This window comes from Lissotriton vulgaris, chromosome 5 (assembly GCF_964263255.1).
Source record: "Lissotriton vulgaris chromosome 5, aLisVul1.2, whole genome shotgun sequence".
In the NCBI taxonomy this organism is placed as follows: Eukaryota; Metazoa; Chordata; class Amphibia; order Caudata; family Salamandridae; genus Lissotriton; species Lissotriton vulgaris.
In genome coordinates this window covers 1,945,769,563-1,945,784,183 of record NC_141693.1, presented here as the reverse complement: position 1 = coordinate 1,945,784,183, position 14,621 = coordinate 1,945,769,563, and the positions used below count along the sequence as shown (strand labels likewise).

Genomic DNA, 14,621 nt, shown 5'->3' with positions numbered 1-14,621 from the left:
TGGTGGGCACTGGTGGAGGCGAGCCCGTCCCGGTTCGACTTACCTCCAGCAGGGCTCTGATATTGTTCTTCTCCAGGTAGCCTTGGATGCTGGTCTGCTGCTGAGATGCCATTGGAAGCTCCGCTCAGACACCTGTCTAGACCGGGCTTCTCAGCCGAAGCAGCGGGCCTGCCACCCTGTCCATGTGCCCGCTAGGGGTGGGCGGCAAGGGGAAACTCCTCCATGTGATGGAATCATAGTTTCTGCTCAACTCCACACTCACCAGTGGAGTCATAAAATTCTGCAAACTCCACCCGCAGAGCAGATTAACCCGGCCACCCCTATTAAAAACACAATATTTGTTTAGGTCGATATGGATAACTTGATATTATGTCCAAATACCATTCTGGTATAAATGGTCTACCATTTGTACTCATTTTATTTGAAGCAAGGTTGATGCTGCATAAATACCACCATTTTTTTTGGGATCCACTGGTCTGTAGCATCTTTATGGGTTCTGCAGAACTGACCACGGGTGGTATGACTCAGGTGTTTCTTTATTTAGTCCGCCGTTTTTCCCGCTGTGCCCCCGCCGCGTTTCCCTCCACCTCCCCGCTCCCCGCCGCTGATCCCCTGCGGCCCGCTCCCTTCCACCTGAACCCTTCCCACTCGCCGCCCCACTCCCGCCTCCCAGCTGCCCCTCCCTCGCTCCACCCCCCCACTCTCCTCATATGGCAGAGTGGCAAACGCGCAGCGTTGACGCGCAGCGGGCGCGCCCTAAGCGCGCCCAAGGCGCGCCAAAAGTAAGCCCGTCTGTGCCCGTCCGTGCCTGGACTGCGCCCAGTGCCAGGACCCCTGGCCCCCACCGACGGAAGCCGACCCGACGGACCTACGACGCCACCGAACTCAACGCACTCAACACCGGCCGAACCCCGGGCTGCTACCGATCCACGCCGAGACGCACCCACGGACCCTTCAGCTGCCACTCCTGCAAGTTCTCCTGCAACTGGACCCACGCCACACCTGCACCCACCAAGCCGAATTCCAGCAGCACCCACCTGAAGTGCATCCTGCTCAACACCCGCTCCGTCCACAAACACACCATCGAGCTCTGGAACCTGCTCGACACCACAGCCCCAGACGTCGCCTTCCTCACGGAAACCTGGATGAACGACTCCTCAGCTCCGGACATCGCCATCGCCATCGCCATCCCGGACGGCTACAAGATCATCCGGAGGGACCGCGTCAACCAGACCGGAGGAGGCATCGCCATCATCCACAGGGACACCATCCGCATCAGGACCAACACCACCGATACCCTCACACCCGCCGAACACCTGCACTTCCAGATCCACGTCAACCCCAAGACCACCCTCAGAGGCACCCTTATCTACAGACCCCCGGGACCACGCACACAATTCAGCGAAGACATCACCGACTTCATCAGTCCACACGCCCTCCTCTCCGCTGACTACATCCTCCTCGGGGACCTCAACTTCCACCTGGAGAACAACAATGACCGCAACACCACCACCCTGCTGGACAACCTCGCCAACCTCGGACTCAAGCAACTGGTGACCACCCCCACCCACTGCGCCGGACACACACTCGACCCGGTCTTCTCTTCCAGCAAGGACATCGCCTTCAGCCACGCCACGGGACTCCACTGGACGGACCACAGCTGCGTCCACTTCAGCTACAGAAAGAACACGATCCACCACCACCAGCAACAGGTTCCCCGAAGAAGCTGGAACACGATCACTGCAGACCAGCTCGCTACTTCCCTGAACCAGCACCCCCCACCTGCACAGCGAACCCTAGCCAGGCCGCCAACAACCTCACAAAATGGATCAGCGACTGCGCAGACGACCTCGCCCCTCTGAAGACCCCGCCGAGCAGACCAGGCAGCAAGAAAGCCCCATGGTTTAACGACGAACTCAAGAGCTCAAAGAAGAACTGCAGAGCACTCGAGAAAACCTGGCGCAGAGACCCAACACAGGACAACATGACTGCCCTCAAGCTCGCCACCCGAAAACACCACCAACTGATCCACACCACCAAGAAAACCGCATTCAAGGAACAACTGGACAACAACGCACACAACAGCAAGGAACTCTTCAACATCGTGAAAGAGCTCTCCAACCCCAACGCCGGAAACAACGACATCACCCCTTCGCAAGACCTCTGCAACTCCCTCGCCTCCTACTTCCACAACAAGATCGCGGACATACACAACAGCTTCAGCACTCAACCGACGCACGCCACAACCGAACCACCACCCCACACATCTACCCTCCACGCCTGGACCCCGATCAGCACCGAAGACACCGTCCGCACGATGAACTCCATCCACTCCGGATCGCCAACAGACCCCTGCCCTCACCACGTCTTCAACAAGGCCGACGCTGTCATCGCACCCCACCTGCGGGACATCATCAACACCTCCTTCGACACCGCTACCTTCCAGGAGAGCTGGAAGCACGCCGAGCTCAGCGCTCTACTAAAGAAGCCATCAGCCGACCCCACCGACCTCAAGAACTACCGCCCCATCTCACTGCTCCCGTTTCCGGCAAAAGTCATCGAGAAGACCGTCAACAAGCAACTGGCCACCTTCCTCGAGACGAACGGCTCCCTCGACCTCTCGCAGTCGTGCTTCCGGGCCAACCACAGCACCGAGACCGCCTTGATCGCAGCCACCGATGACATCCGAGCCCTGCTCGACAACGGAGAAACAGCGGCCCTCATCCTCCTGGACGTCTCCGCGGCCTTCGACACTGTCTGCCACCGCACCCTAGTACAGCGCCTGAGCAATGCCGGAATCCGAGAGAAGGCACTGGAGTGGATCATCTCCTTCCTCGCCGGAAGGACACAGAGAGTCCGCCTTCCCCCGTTCAGATCGGAGGCCACCGAAGTCATCTGCGGCGTTCCTCAAGGCTCCTCGCTCAGCCCAACACTCTTCAACGTCTACATGAGCCCCCTCGCAGCCATCGCACGCCAGCACAACCTCAAAATCATCTCCTACGCCGACGACACCCAGCTGATCCTCTCCCTCACCAACGACCCCGCCACCGCCAGAACCAACCTGCACGAAGGGATGACAGACGTAGCCAAGTGGATGACGAACAGCAGCCTGAAATTGAACTCGGACAAGACGGAAGTCCTCATCCTGGGATCATCACCCTCCGCCTGGGACAACTCCTGGTGGCCCCCCGCCCTGGGCAGCGCACCCAAACCCACAGACCACGCACGCAACCTGGGCTTCATCCTGGACTCCTCCCTCTCCATGACCAGACAAGTCAACGCCGTCTCCTCGTCATGCTTTAACATCCTGCGCATGCTACGTAAGATCTTCCGTTGGATCCCCACCGAGACCAGGAAGACGGTCACCCAGGCCCTCGTCACCAGCCGTCTGGACTACTGCAACTCCCTCTACGCCGGAACCACCGCCAAACTCCAGAAAAGACTCCAGCGGATCCAGAACACCTCAGCACGATTCATCCTGGACATCCCCCGCCGCAGCCACATCTCCGGACACCTGAGAGACCTGCACTGGCTCCCGATCAACAAGAGAATCACCTTCCGGCTCCTCACCCACGCACACAAAGCCCTACACAACCAAGGCCCAGGATACCTCAACAGCCGCCTCAACTTCTACGCTCCCAAACACCAGCTTCGGTCGACCAGCCACACCCTCGCTGCCATCCCCCGCATCCGAAGAGCCACCACAGGAGGAAGGTCCTTCTCCTACCTGGCAGCCAAGACTTGGAACTCCCTTCCGACCCACCTCCGCCTGACCCAAGACCACCTCGCCTTCAGGAAGCAGCTCAAGACCTGGCTGTTCGAGCAGTAGCGGACCCCCTCCCCCCAGCGCCTTGAGAACCTCCGGGTGAGTAGTGCGCTATATAAATGCTTTGATTGATTGATTGATTGATTGAGGTGAGGGTACAGTTGGCATTTTGTTCCTATACAATTTGTGGTCTACCCTGAAAAGTTAATTTTTAATGCTTGAAACAAAAATCGTATATCCATGTGCATAAAATCTTGATCAGCCTCCATGCTGGACTTCAGTGACAAAGTTACATTCTGGATAGAGTTAAGTGCATTAGGATTAACATGACCCCAGTGGATTTTGATGGCTTATGATCAAGGCTGAATAGCTAAACGAGAGCGTGGGTGAAACATGTCTAGTTTTGTATGGTTGTGTCTTCCGCTAGCTTCTTGTCAGTATAACTCTCATGACATTTTTTTAATGTATTTTCATTTCTTTTTCAGGGATTTCCTTACAGGAAGTCACTGTCTCTCAGCCAAGGAATATAAATGTGAGAGCTGGTGAAACAGCGACATTACAGTGCTCTTACAATAGCCGCGAGAAGTCTAGTATCGGTGGCTACAAATGGTTTTTCATCAATCCCTCCATCTCTTCTATGACCGAGGTGACCAACAGCAGTGAAAAGTTCAGCGGTAGGGTCTTCATGCCAGACCACACCATCTTCACCTCACAGAAGAAGGCGGACATAGAAATTCAAGATGTGCAACCCAATGACGCAGGAACATACATTTGTGAGGTGGAGCTCTTCATGATTAATCGTAAAGGGCGTGGAAACGGGACACAACTGCTGTTGCTAGAGGGTAAGCGGCAATCTTCAAGATGGCATCTGCTGATTTAATAAAAAATCATTAAATAGGCACACCCGTTACTTGTCCAAACTGCGTAACCTGCGAGTCCTCGAGCATCCAATGCCATAAAATTCACCATACTCAAGGTGGGCAGTTATTATTCTATTATAATACATGGGATCCTGCAATCCCTGTATAAACGGCCATCTCTAATAGCTCTAAAACCAACGACTTGTGAAGCACCCAGTCGCCAATTATAAAGAAAAGACAACAGAACTGTAATGATGAAAGATTTATGTACCAAGGTTTTAAGTGGTTTATGGTAAAGGTGTTGTATGGGTTAAAGTACCTCCAGCATACATGATAAGGATAATGTAAGTCACCTCAGAGTTCCATAACCTTATAAAGAAGCTGCATAGTTCCTCAATATGGCTATGGAACTCCTTGATGACTTTCAATATTCTTATAATGTACAACAGGGGGTACTTTATCCCTTATATAATCACATTGACTGCACTAACTTGTAGTGCTATTCTTTTACATACTTCAGAATTTGTAATGCAGTTTAACAGCTTTGCAAACATTGTAAAGATTTCCAAATTTAAATTGTAATTCCAGAATATCATATGCAGAAATATTGTCTGATATAAATATTGTGTCCTAAATATAAATTACAAAACAATCGTCTCATGGGATATAATATTATTAATTACAATAGCCCCCTGGCCCAGTTGACCCAACGGTAGCTTGACCGCCACTGGGCTGGTACCCCATTAGTGAATATTTGTGAAATTGAGTGTCTAACAGTTTGAATTGGGTTTGTAGGTCTTGAAATGATAGCATGTATGATCCATGCAATATGTGCCCCAGGGTAATGATCCCAATTTAATCCACCTTCTCAAATCCCCTAACTGTGCGTGGTATTGCGACCAGTCACCACACCATAGCGGTGTCTGCTGTGTCAGTCTTGTGACCCATCCTGTGAACTTACATGCAGCCTGCAAAATCTGTAGTACCGTTACTGTAGGCTCCATGGCATGGTTGGGAATTAGTGAACCATATAAGTATTGCAGCACCTTATCCAACCCCAGTGCTGTCAGCACCAATTGGTACACTGGGTCATTACAACCCACACACAGTCACTCATTAATAACCAAGAGTAGGGAAGCGTGGTAATACGATCTGATGTCTGAGGCCCGAACCCACCACCATAAACCAATCACTAGCATTTGTCTAAGGCTATGCGGGGAGTTGTCCATTCCACAGAATAGACCGTAACAAGACGGATATATCCGTGAACCAGGTATTCGGGGTGAAGAGGAGGAAGATCTGCAGTACATACAGAAAGGTCTACAGTACCATCATCTTCATGAGCACCACTCTACCCATGATGTTCAGAGGGAACGTGTTCCATTTATAGAGATCTGCATTGGTTTTACTTAGGAGAAGGGTGAGCTCTGGCACTACGGATATATAGACCCCCAGATAATTACAACTTAAGTAGCAGATCAATATAATGGAATGCCAGGTGATTATCTTATTGTCTTGCTTCAATGGAACCAATAGGGATTTGACTCAGTTGAGCCGAAGACCTGGGGTCTCCTCGTATACCTTTAGCAGAATCTCTCGAATACAGGGTCCTGATGTCTGGAGATCCGGGTACAGGACGCTCTTTTCCTCGCTTGACCCTTCCCAGTTCCATCCCTATACCTGTTCATCGCTGCGGATCAATTTAGCTACAGGTTTTAATGCAAGTGCGAAGAGAAGGGGGTTAGAGGGCAACCCTTCCTGGTTCCCCATTGGATCAGAAACATGTGTGAGAGAACCCCATTGATCAGGACCTGTGCCAAGGGCTCTCAATATAAGAGTCAGACATACCGACAGTCCAGGTGCAGGTCCTTCTCAAAGTCCTGTAGGAAATGGGCTTGAGCCAGCACGATGTTTGCATGCTTAATACAGTGACAAGTGCTACGGTTAGGCACGAAATTGCATTGGTCCAGAGGACAAGTCTATGCAGGACTTGCTGGAACCTAATCTGCAATATTTTTATGTCAGCATTGATCAAGGAGATAGGACAATAGGAGGCATAGTTGTCTCCCTTCTGGCCTTCCTTGAGGAGCACTACTATTGTTGCATGGTCCAATTTGGGGTAGGAAGAAGTCTCTTTGTGTTCTTTCCATGTACAGATGTAGTAGGTTCGGAACAATGATATCTCTGAATTTAAAGTAGTATTCACAGGGAATCCATCCAGTCCCGGAATCTTGCCCGTGTTCAAACACTAGATGGCTTAATGTTTTTATTCCCAGTGTTAAAAGGGAATATGGGTAATCTCTTTAGGAGTTCGCGAGCTGTGCAAGGGATATATTAATAATAATAATAATACGTAATTTTATAAAGCGCGAACAGCTACCTCGCAAGGAGGTGTCCCGGCGCTAAAAGAACAGGTTTTGACCACGAGGACTGGGGGTATTAGCGCCTAGCGCGGTTGGGTGAAAAGCAAAGTTTTCATCATCCGCTTGAAGCAGAGCTCGGAGGGGGCCTGCTGAAGAGCTGGGGGCAGGGTGTTCCAAAGTGCCGCCACATTGGCCGAAAAAGTACGTCCTCCCAGCCAAGCCCTTTTTACTCGAGGAACTGCAAGCTGAACGCAGCCATTGGATCGGAGAGAGCGAGCTTGGGTGTATCTTGGCAACCGGGTTTTCAGATAATTTGGGCAGGTGCCATACAGAGATCTGAAGGCCAGCGTAAGTGCCTTGAATTTGATTCTGTTTGATACTGGTAACCAATGAAGTGAAAGAAGGTGCGGAGAGACCGAATGCTTGAAAGGGATCCGCATTAATAGTCTTGCAGTCGCGTTTAGGTCCAGTTGCAGCCGCTGTATAAGGTACTTTGGTAAGCCCAGATACAGGCCGTTTGCGTAATCCAGCCTAGATGTCACTGTGGCATGGATTACTGTTTTTCGTCAGCTTTCTGGTAAGAGTCGCAGAATCTTACGGAGATTCCTCAGCTTACACAGTCAGTAGCCAACTACTTGCTGGATGTGCGAGGCAAAGGACAAATTGTCATCCAACCGCACCCCCAGATTTTTTGCCGTATGGCTAGGCGAAGGGGCCAGTCCCATCTCCGCCGGCCACCAGAGTTCAGATGGAGGAGGGAGGCCTTTGCCAAAAAAGATCACTTCCGTCTTGTTAGCGTTAAGTTTTAATTTATTTGTGTTCATCCAGCATGCCACATCTTGGAGACAGCCCTTGAAACTCGAAAAGGACGCCTCCGACACCTCAGAATATGGAAACACCAGTTGGGTGTTGTCGGCATATGAAATAGCCTTGACCCCCCAGTTGGCATTCAGCGTGAAGAGTGGAGCCAGGCAGATATTGAATAATAATGGGCTAAGTGCCGATCCTTGAGGGACGCCACAGCTGAGGGCCTTAGGTGTTGAAGAAACGGTCCCCAGCGCCACCTTCTGTGTTCTCTGAGTCAGATACGACTGTATCCACCCCAGTGCCTGGTCTTGGATGCCTATCTCAGCCAGTCGCGACAGCAGTCTAACGTGGTCGACCGTATCAAAAGCAGCCGACAGATCCAGGAGCACCAGCATCGCTGAGTCTCCTGAATCCATCGACCACCTCACTGACTCTGCCACCTCAATTAGTGCTGTCTCAGTGCTGAAGCCGGGTCTAAAGCCTGATTGCGTCTCATGTAATATTTTATTTTCTTCAATGAATTTATTCAGTTGGCGCTGGATTACTTTCTCAAGCATTTTGCCTGGTGCTGCCAACAGAGAAATAGGACGAAGATTGCTAAGGTCCTTGGGGTCCCCATTTAGTTTTTTCTTTAGCGGGAGGACAGTGGCATGTTTCCATATATTCGGGAACACCCCCGAGGAGATGGACATATTCCATATCTGCTGTATTGTGGGGGCCACAAAATCAGCTATGGTGCTCCAAAGTTTAGGAGGACAGGGGCCGTCAGGTGACCCTGACTTACAGCGACTTAGTTCTTGCATAACCACGTTCAGAGCTATCGGATGGAATTGTGTCAAAGTATCACCATCCTCCACCTTAACAACCAGATCCGTTTTTACCGTTTTCTTCTCCGGCCCGAAGGACTCATAGACTTGTTTAATTTTAGAGTCAAAGAAGTCTGAGATACTGTTGCACAGCGTGGTCGACGGGGGAACCTCCCTCTCAACACACCTAGATTTGAAAAAAGACTGTACCACTTTAAAGGTTTCTTTGCTCGAATGTTCTGCCTGCTGAATTGATTCAGCATAAAACTGTTTTTTTGCCTTTCTAACGGCTTTATGCAATTTTTTGGATGCTTCCTTGTATCGGACTTTTTCCAGGGGTCCGTAATTTAACCTACAAAGCCTCTCCAACCTCTTACAGTCAGCCTTCTGTATTCTGAGGTCCTGAGAGAACCAGGGAGCGGATGGGGAATCTCGCTTAGATATTGCGCGTGTTGCCGGTGCAATGGATGACACCATATTCCCGACCCAGTCATTAAGTAACTGTGCGTCTGTGTTGACATTTGAGGTAAGAGTAGGTGTGTTATGAGCCAGAACTGGGCCCATAGTAGCAGGGACTAGCTTCTTCCATTGTCTCTTCATAAAGGAGCACTTGCTTGTCACAGTTCTGTCAGACGCTATCTTTAGTTGAAATGGAATCAGTGAATGGTCTGACCAAGCTAACGGTAATGGCGCCTCTGCCGCCACATTGTTAATATTAGAGAATATTAACTCAAGCGTATGGCCCGCTCTGTGCGTGGGGCCCTCGTTGATGAGTCTCAGATTGGCTGCATTTAATGTGGACCTCAGTATTTCTGCAGGGACACAGTCCTCCCTGTCCAAATGGATATTAAAATTCCCGACAACGAGAAATTGAGGATAAAGGAGGGAGCTCTGAACGATAGTATCCATCAGAGTAGTCAGGTTGGGATCCTCCCCACCAGGAGGGCGGTATATAACTAGTCCCGCTAGGGATAGCTGGGGTCCCACCTGAAAGCAAAAGTGTAACCCCTCCAGTCCCTGAAGAAGAGTAGGGGCGGAAGAGGTTAGTGTAAGCTGCTCTTTAAATATGACAGCCACACCCCCACCTCTTTTTGCGCCTATCCGGTTGGAGAAACATATTTTATACCCGGAGGGTACTGCCAGCGCGATGGCGGTCATATTATCCTCATTGAGCCAAGTTTCTGTTAAAACAGAGCATCCCACTGATGCCCTGCCAGTATCAGCCAGATATCGTCTGCATGCTTGACTAGAGATCTACAATTCAGAAGCCCAGCTCTGAGACCTCTGCTAATCGGTGGCTTGGGTTTAGAAAACCCCTCCACCCTCATGGCGTCCATCGCTCCCAATGATAACCCACAAGCCCCACAAGCCTGAGGGAGGGCGGCAGTCCCAAGGTCAGTCTTATGAGCGCAGTCGTCAGCCGTGGTGTTGAGAGGCCGCAGGTTTTCCCGCGACCACACAATCCTACCCTTTTATGCATCCTCGCCGACAGCATGCCTGGCCCCGGCCACGGTCTGGTCACGGACGGGCGCAGACGGGCTTGCCTTAGGCGCGCCGCTGCGCTCGTCCGCTGCGCTTCCGGAAGATGCACATGTTAAATAGGAAGTATGGAGGGGGTATGGCCTGATGGTAGTGGGCGTGGCATGTGTGTCCCGGGGAATGGCGGCAACACGAGAAAGTATCCCGCTGCAGCGTTCTAAACCGCTGCGCGGTGGTGCCCAAGGGAGAGTGAAGGTAAGTATTGTTTAAAATCACAACAAGTACAATCAAAGTTTTAAAATTAAGCGATGCGTCTCTCCCGGCTTCCGCCTCAGGAGGTCAAGGTGTTCTGGATCGCGCTAGTGATTCAGCGCGCTTTAAATACCCTGAAAAGGGGGGGCGTGGCCTGATGGTAGTGGGCATGGCCTGTGTGTCCCGGGGAATGGCGGCAACACGAGAAAGTATCCAGCAGCAGCGTTCTAAACCGCTGCGTGGTGGTGCCCAAGGGAGAGTGAAGGTAAGTATTGTTTAAAATCACAACAAGTACAATCAAAGTTTTAAAATTAAGCGATGCGTCTCTCCCGGCTTCCGCCTCAGGAGGTCAAGGTGTTCTGGATCGCGGTAGTGAATCAGCGCGCTTTAAATACCCTGAAAAGGGGGGGGGGGCGTGGCCTGATGGTAGTGGGCGTGGCCTGTGTGTCCCGGGGAATGGTGGCAACACAAGAAAGTATCCCGCGGCAGCGTTCTAAACCGCTGCGCGGTGGTGCCCAAGGGAGAGTGAAGGTAAGTATTGTTTAAAATCACAACAAGTACAATCAAAGTTTTAAAATTAAGCGATGCGTCTCTCCCGGCTTCGGCCTCAGGAGGTCAAGGTGTTTGGTACGGAGAGGCCTCTCCTGTTTCCGGGCCGGCTGGGGACCTTGAGCATATAACGCTGGATAGCAATTCGCAAAGACAGCGGCATTCTCTAGGAACTGGTGGAGAGAACGCCCTGATGTGCTTGTGATTAGTTTTTTCCTTGCCTTCCTTTTGACCCATCAATTTAGAAGATTTCTACTTTTGTCCCTATGCTCATAGTCTCTCTCCAGCATTTGCAAGCCTCCTACACGGCTGTTTAGCACAATAGGACTCTGTCGAGTTGCAATTGCCGGAAAATATTTCTGAGGTGTCGGAGGCACATTTGTCCCCCAGTTTCAGTGTTCGGGTTTTGAGATTAGTCACCTGGCGGTACCTTTGGCTCTCAATGTGTTTAAGATAGGCCTTGACTACACCTTACTGGTCACCCATAATGTGCCTGTTATTGCTACTGAGCCTTCGTTGAGTTAGTAAGAAATTGGGAGTTCTGCAGAGAGATGTTATACAAACTAGTTATCTGTCAGGAACCAGGCATTGAGGCGCCAGATTGGCTGCTTGTAGTGCACTGGGGAATCTACTAAAGGGAGACTGGGGAGTGATTCTATATCCCTCTAGGGAGAATGCTTGCTGCCGTAGTATGAACCTTGTTCGCGGTGGGCAAGAACAGCAGGTCAATACGGAAAAGGGTTTTGAATGAGACTGAGGTGTGCCAGACCTTCCACGCATCACAAAGCCCCAGGGAATCCATGCATGTCCTGAACATTACAGGTCTCTCCAGGTGATGTTTCAGAGGTGCTTCCATTGCATCTGCCTCAGGGTTCAGTACAGCATTAATGTTTAACCCCCCAAGGATAGTGATCCCGCAGGGAACCCCGCCACAATTCCTGTTAGGGTGTGTGCGGATTCTTGGAGACGTATGTAGATGCCAAGGATGGTGTGGTGTTTCCCCTTGAGCATCCCCTCAATGCCTGCCTATCGACATTGTAGGTCATGAGTGATCTGTGTCACTGTGAGGGGGGAGTGCTTTTGAAGGAACATAGCCACTCCCCTGAATCCTCTGAGTGAATCCAGATTAAAAGACCTGTCATAGCCAAATCTTCATCCGAGGGGGCAATTAATGTCCAAAATACAAAAATGGGTTTTCTGTAAGAAAAGTACAGCTGGCCCTAGCTGCCTGGCAATTTGGAGGACTATGGTGCCTTTAATGCGATCTAAAAGGCCATTAAAGTTCCAAGGGATTACCTAAAATTTGTCCGTACTTAGCATGGGTATGTGTGGTGTGGATGCACATCGGGAGTAACCCTCAACCAACGGCATGACAAAGAGGATATGGTGTGTGCTTGTGGCTGCTTGGAAAAACAGTGAAAGAACTGAACCGAAACCCACATATACCCTTGAAAAAATCGACTCCCTCCAAAGTCCTCCCTTGTCACATGAGAACCATCCGTCACCTGAACACTTAAACAATAGAAAAAGGACATAGCTCATTACAAGGCATTAGAAGTGAACCTTCTCCTATGCAGGATCTCATTCCAATCGACGTCTACAGTTGTCTTTATAATATACATCAGAGCCTGTAAGGCGCCCCCCGTTGAAGCCATGGGGTAGAGTCCATGGACAAATATCATCTTCAAACCATTGCTCCAGGTCAAGCAGCCTCATCTAGGTGAGCCCTCCCCCTCTGAGATGGCCCAACTCCCGCCAATGGGGGTCATTGGGTAAAGCCGTTGTGAAGTCTCTCTTCCCGCGGTGCAGTTATGGTCTGAGTCCAATGACTCTGGAAATTGTTTATGCCGGACGCAGCCCCTCCGGGATTTAGGGTCTCTGCTCAGCTCTGGGTGCCTGGGTTCAGCTGGATGTCTGAGACTGATTGGGTCCCAATTTCAGAGCCTTATTGCATCGGAGTTCTGATTTTTCCGTGGTCCATTCCCAGAGTCTCAAAGAAGTGTGAGCAGAAGTTAAAGACTACCTTTAGTTTTGCTGGGAAAATTAACATGCATAGCAGGGACATTTATGTCAGCTTTGCTTTGATAGCATCAAAGGATTTACATTGTTTCTGGATCACCTTAGTGTATTCCAGGAAGACCGTGATATGAGTAGACTGAAAGGTCAGGGTCCTCTGCATGCACTCTACGTGCATGGTATTGTCTCAGTACCCATTGTTCAAAATCCAGGAAATCATGGGTTTGGGGGTGCCCCCAGCAGGGGTTTCTGGGATAAAGCAACCACAAACCACTGAGACAGGATTTAAGCCAAAACTCCAAAAATTCCTCCAGGGCTGATGTCTGTGCTCCTTCTGGGAACACTATGAAGGTTTGTATGACAGGACCGGTTCTCAGCGTCCTCAGCCCTGGCCTCCAAGGGGAGGCTAGTGGAGCTCAATTTTATCACCTTTGTCTTAAGGTCCGCCACTACATCATCTAGGTCGGAGACCCTCCACCTTGATTACGCTTCCCACCACATTTTGCAGAACCTGGTGAAAGAGAGTGACATCAGCGCCCACCTCCCCAGTTTTGGCTTTGACAGCCTCCCAAGAGGACTGTAGTGCCTGCAAGATCCTCAGCACCTTTGTGGACTTCAGATGACCATGGTCAGGGGTGGACACAGCAGGCAGCCTCATAGAATCCGACAAGGCAGTAGTATACGTGTCTAGTTTGGGCTGCATTTGCGTGTGGCACCCTTTGTCTTTACCCATTATGGGTGGTGGACCCAATTAGTGCAAGGTAGAAAGGAGGAAGGGGTTTGTGGGCATCTGTATCATCTTGTATCACCCCACACACACCATCGCTATTTGTTGTCCCATTAATGTGTTGACTACAATTATATATCTACCTTCAACATCAAGGATAATAGAGTGGAGGCTGAATGGGCCCCCTTTGTGTATGAGAATGGCAGTGCCTCTAGTGTAATTGCTAAAATTTGCATAGTATCTATGGGCTTCCCAGCTAGTGGCAAAGCAGGATTTATCAGTTGTGGACAAATGGGTCTCTTGTAGGAAGGCTATGTCCATGACGGATTAAATAATGCACTACCTGTTGCCTCTTACGTGTATTATTTAGGCCTCGGATATTCCATGTCATCAGCGACAAATCTGAGGGGCCGGAGTTGTGTCTTAACTGGGACATGTGGGTAGTAAAAAGCAAAGCTTGAAGAGAAGCAAACGTATATTCATGCTATTCATGACTGCATTCAAACGCATTTTTGACCAGTGAATCTTAAAACCAGTGAAACTAGGGCCCCCCCAGCCCCCCCGCCCAACCAGAGAGGCAATATCAACTATATTGATGAAAGCCATAGTACCAATTGAATCATCAAGATAATGCAAAAAGCCCAAACAAGGTACATTCGTAATTCACAGAACAACTTCACGGTATACACCAACAGGGTAGAGGCTACGTTCTTACCGCCGGGTGGCATCTAGGAAATATGTATGTAATTAACTAAATCCCAATGTTACCAGTCATCTATGAAAAGAAATGCCTAAGAGAGAGTTCAACCAGTTCCTGATCTGGAAAAAAGTTCCATACTCACATCTGAGCCACTTTGTGGTGGGGAGAGTCTACTTTCTTCACCAGGCCACTTGTTATTTTGCTTGTATGTATGGCAGAACTCCTGCACCTCCTTGGGACTGTCAAAGATGCGGGCCCACTCATTGATCTCGACTCGCAAATGAGCAGGGTACAGC

The 14,621-nt window shown here is 50.3% G+C and overlaps 1 protein-coding gene across 1 annotated transcript in view; it reads left to right on the top strand.

Moving 5' to 3' along the window:
• Positions 1-14,621, top strand: part of LOC147717828 (junctional adhesion molecule-like) — a 132,614-nt gene that overhangs the window by 83,619 nt on the left and 34,374 nt on the right. Inside the window, exon 4 of the mRNA XM_086919883.1 lies at positions 4,252-4,608. Within this exon, the coding sequence (XP_086776009.1) occupies positions 4,252-4,608 (357 nt within the window). The remainder of the gene's footprint in view (positions 1-4,251; positions 4,609-14,621) is intronic.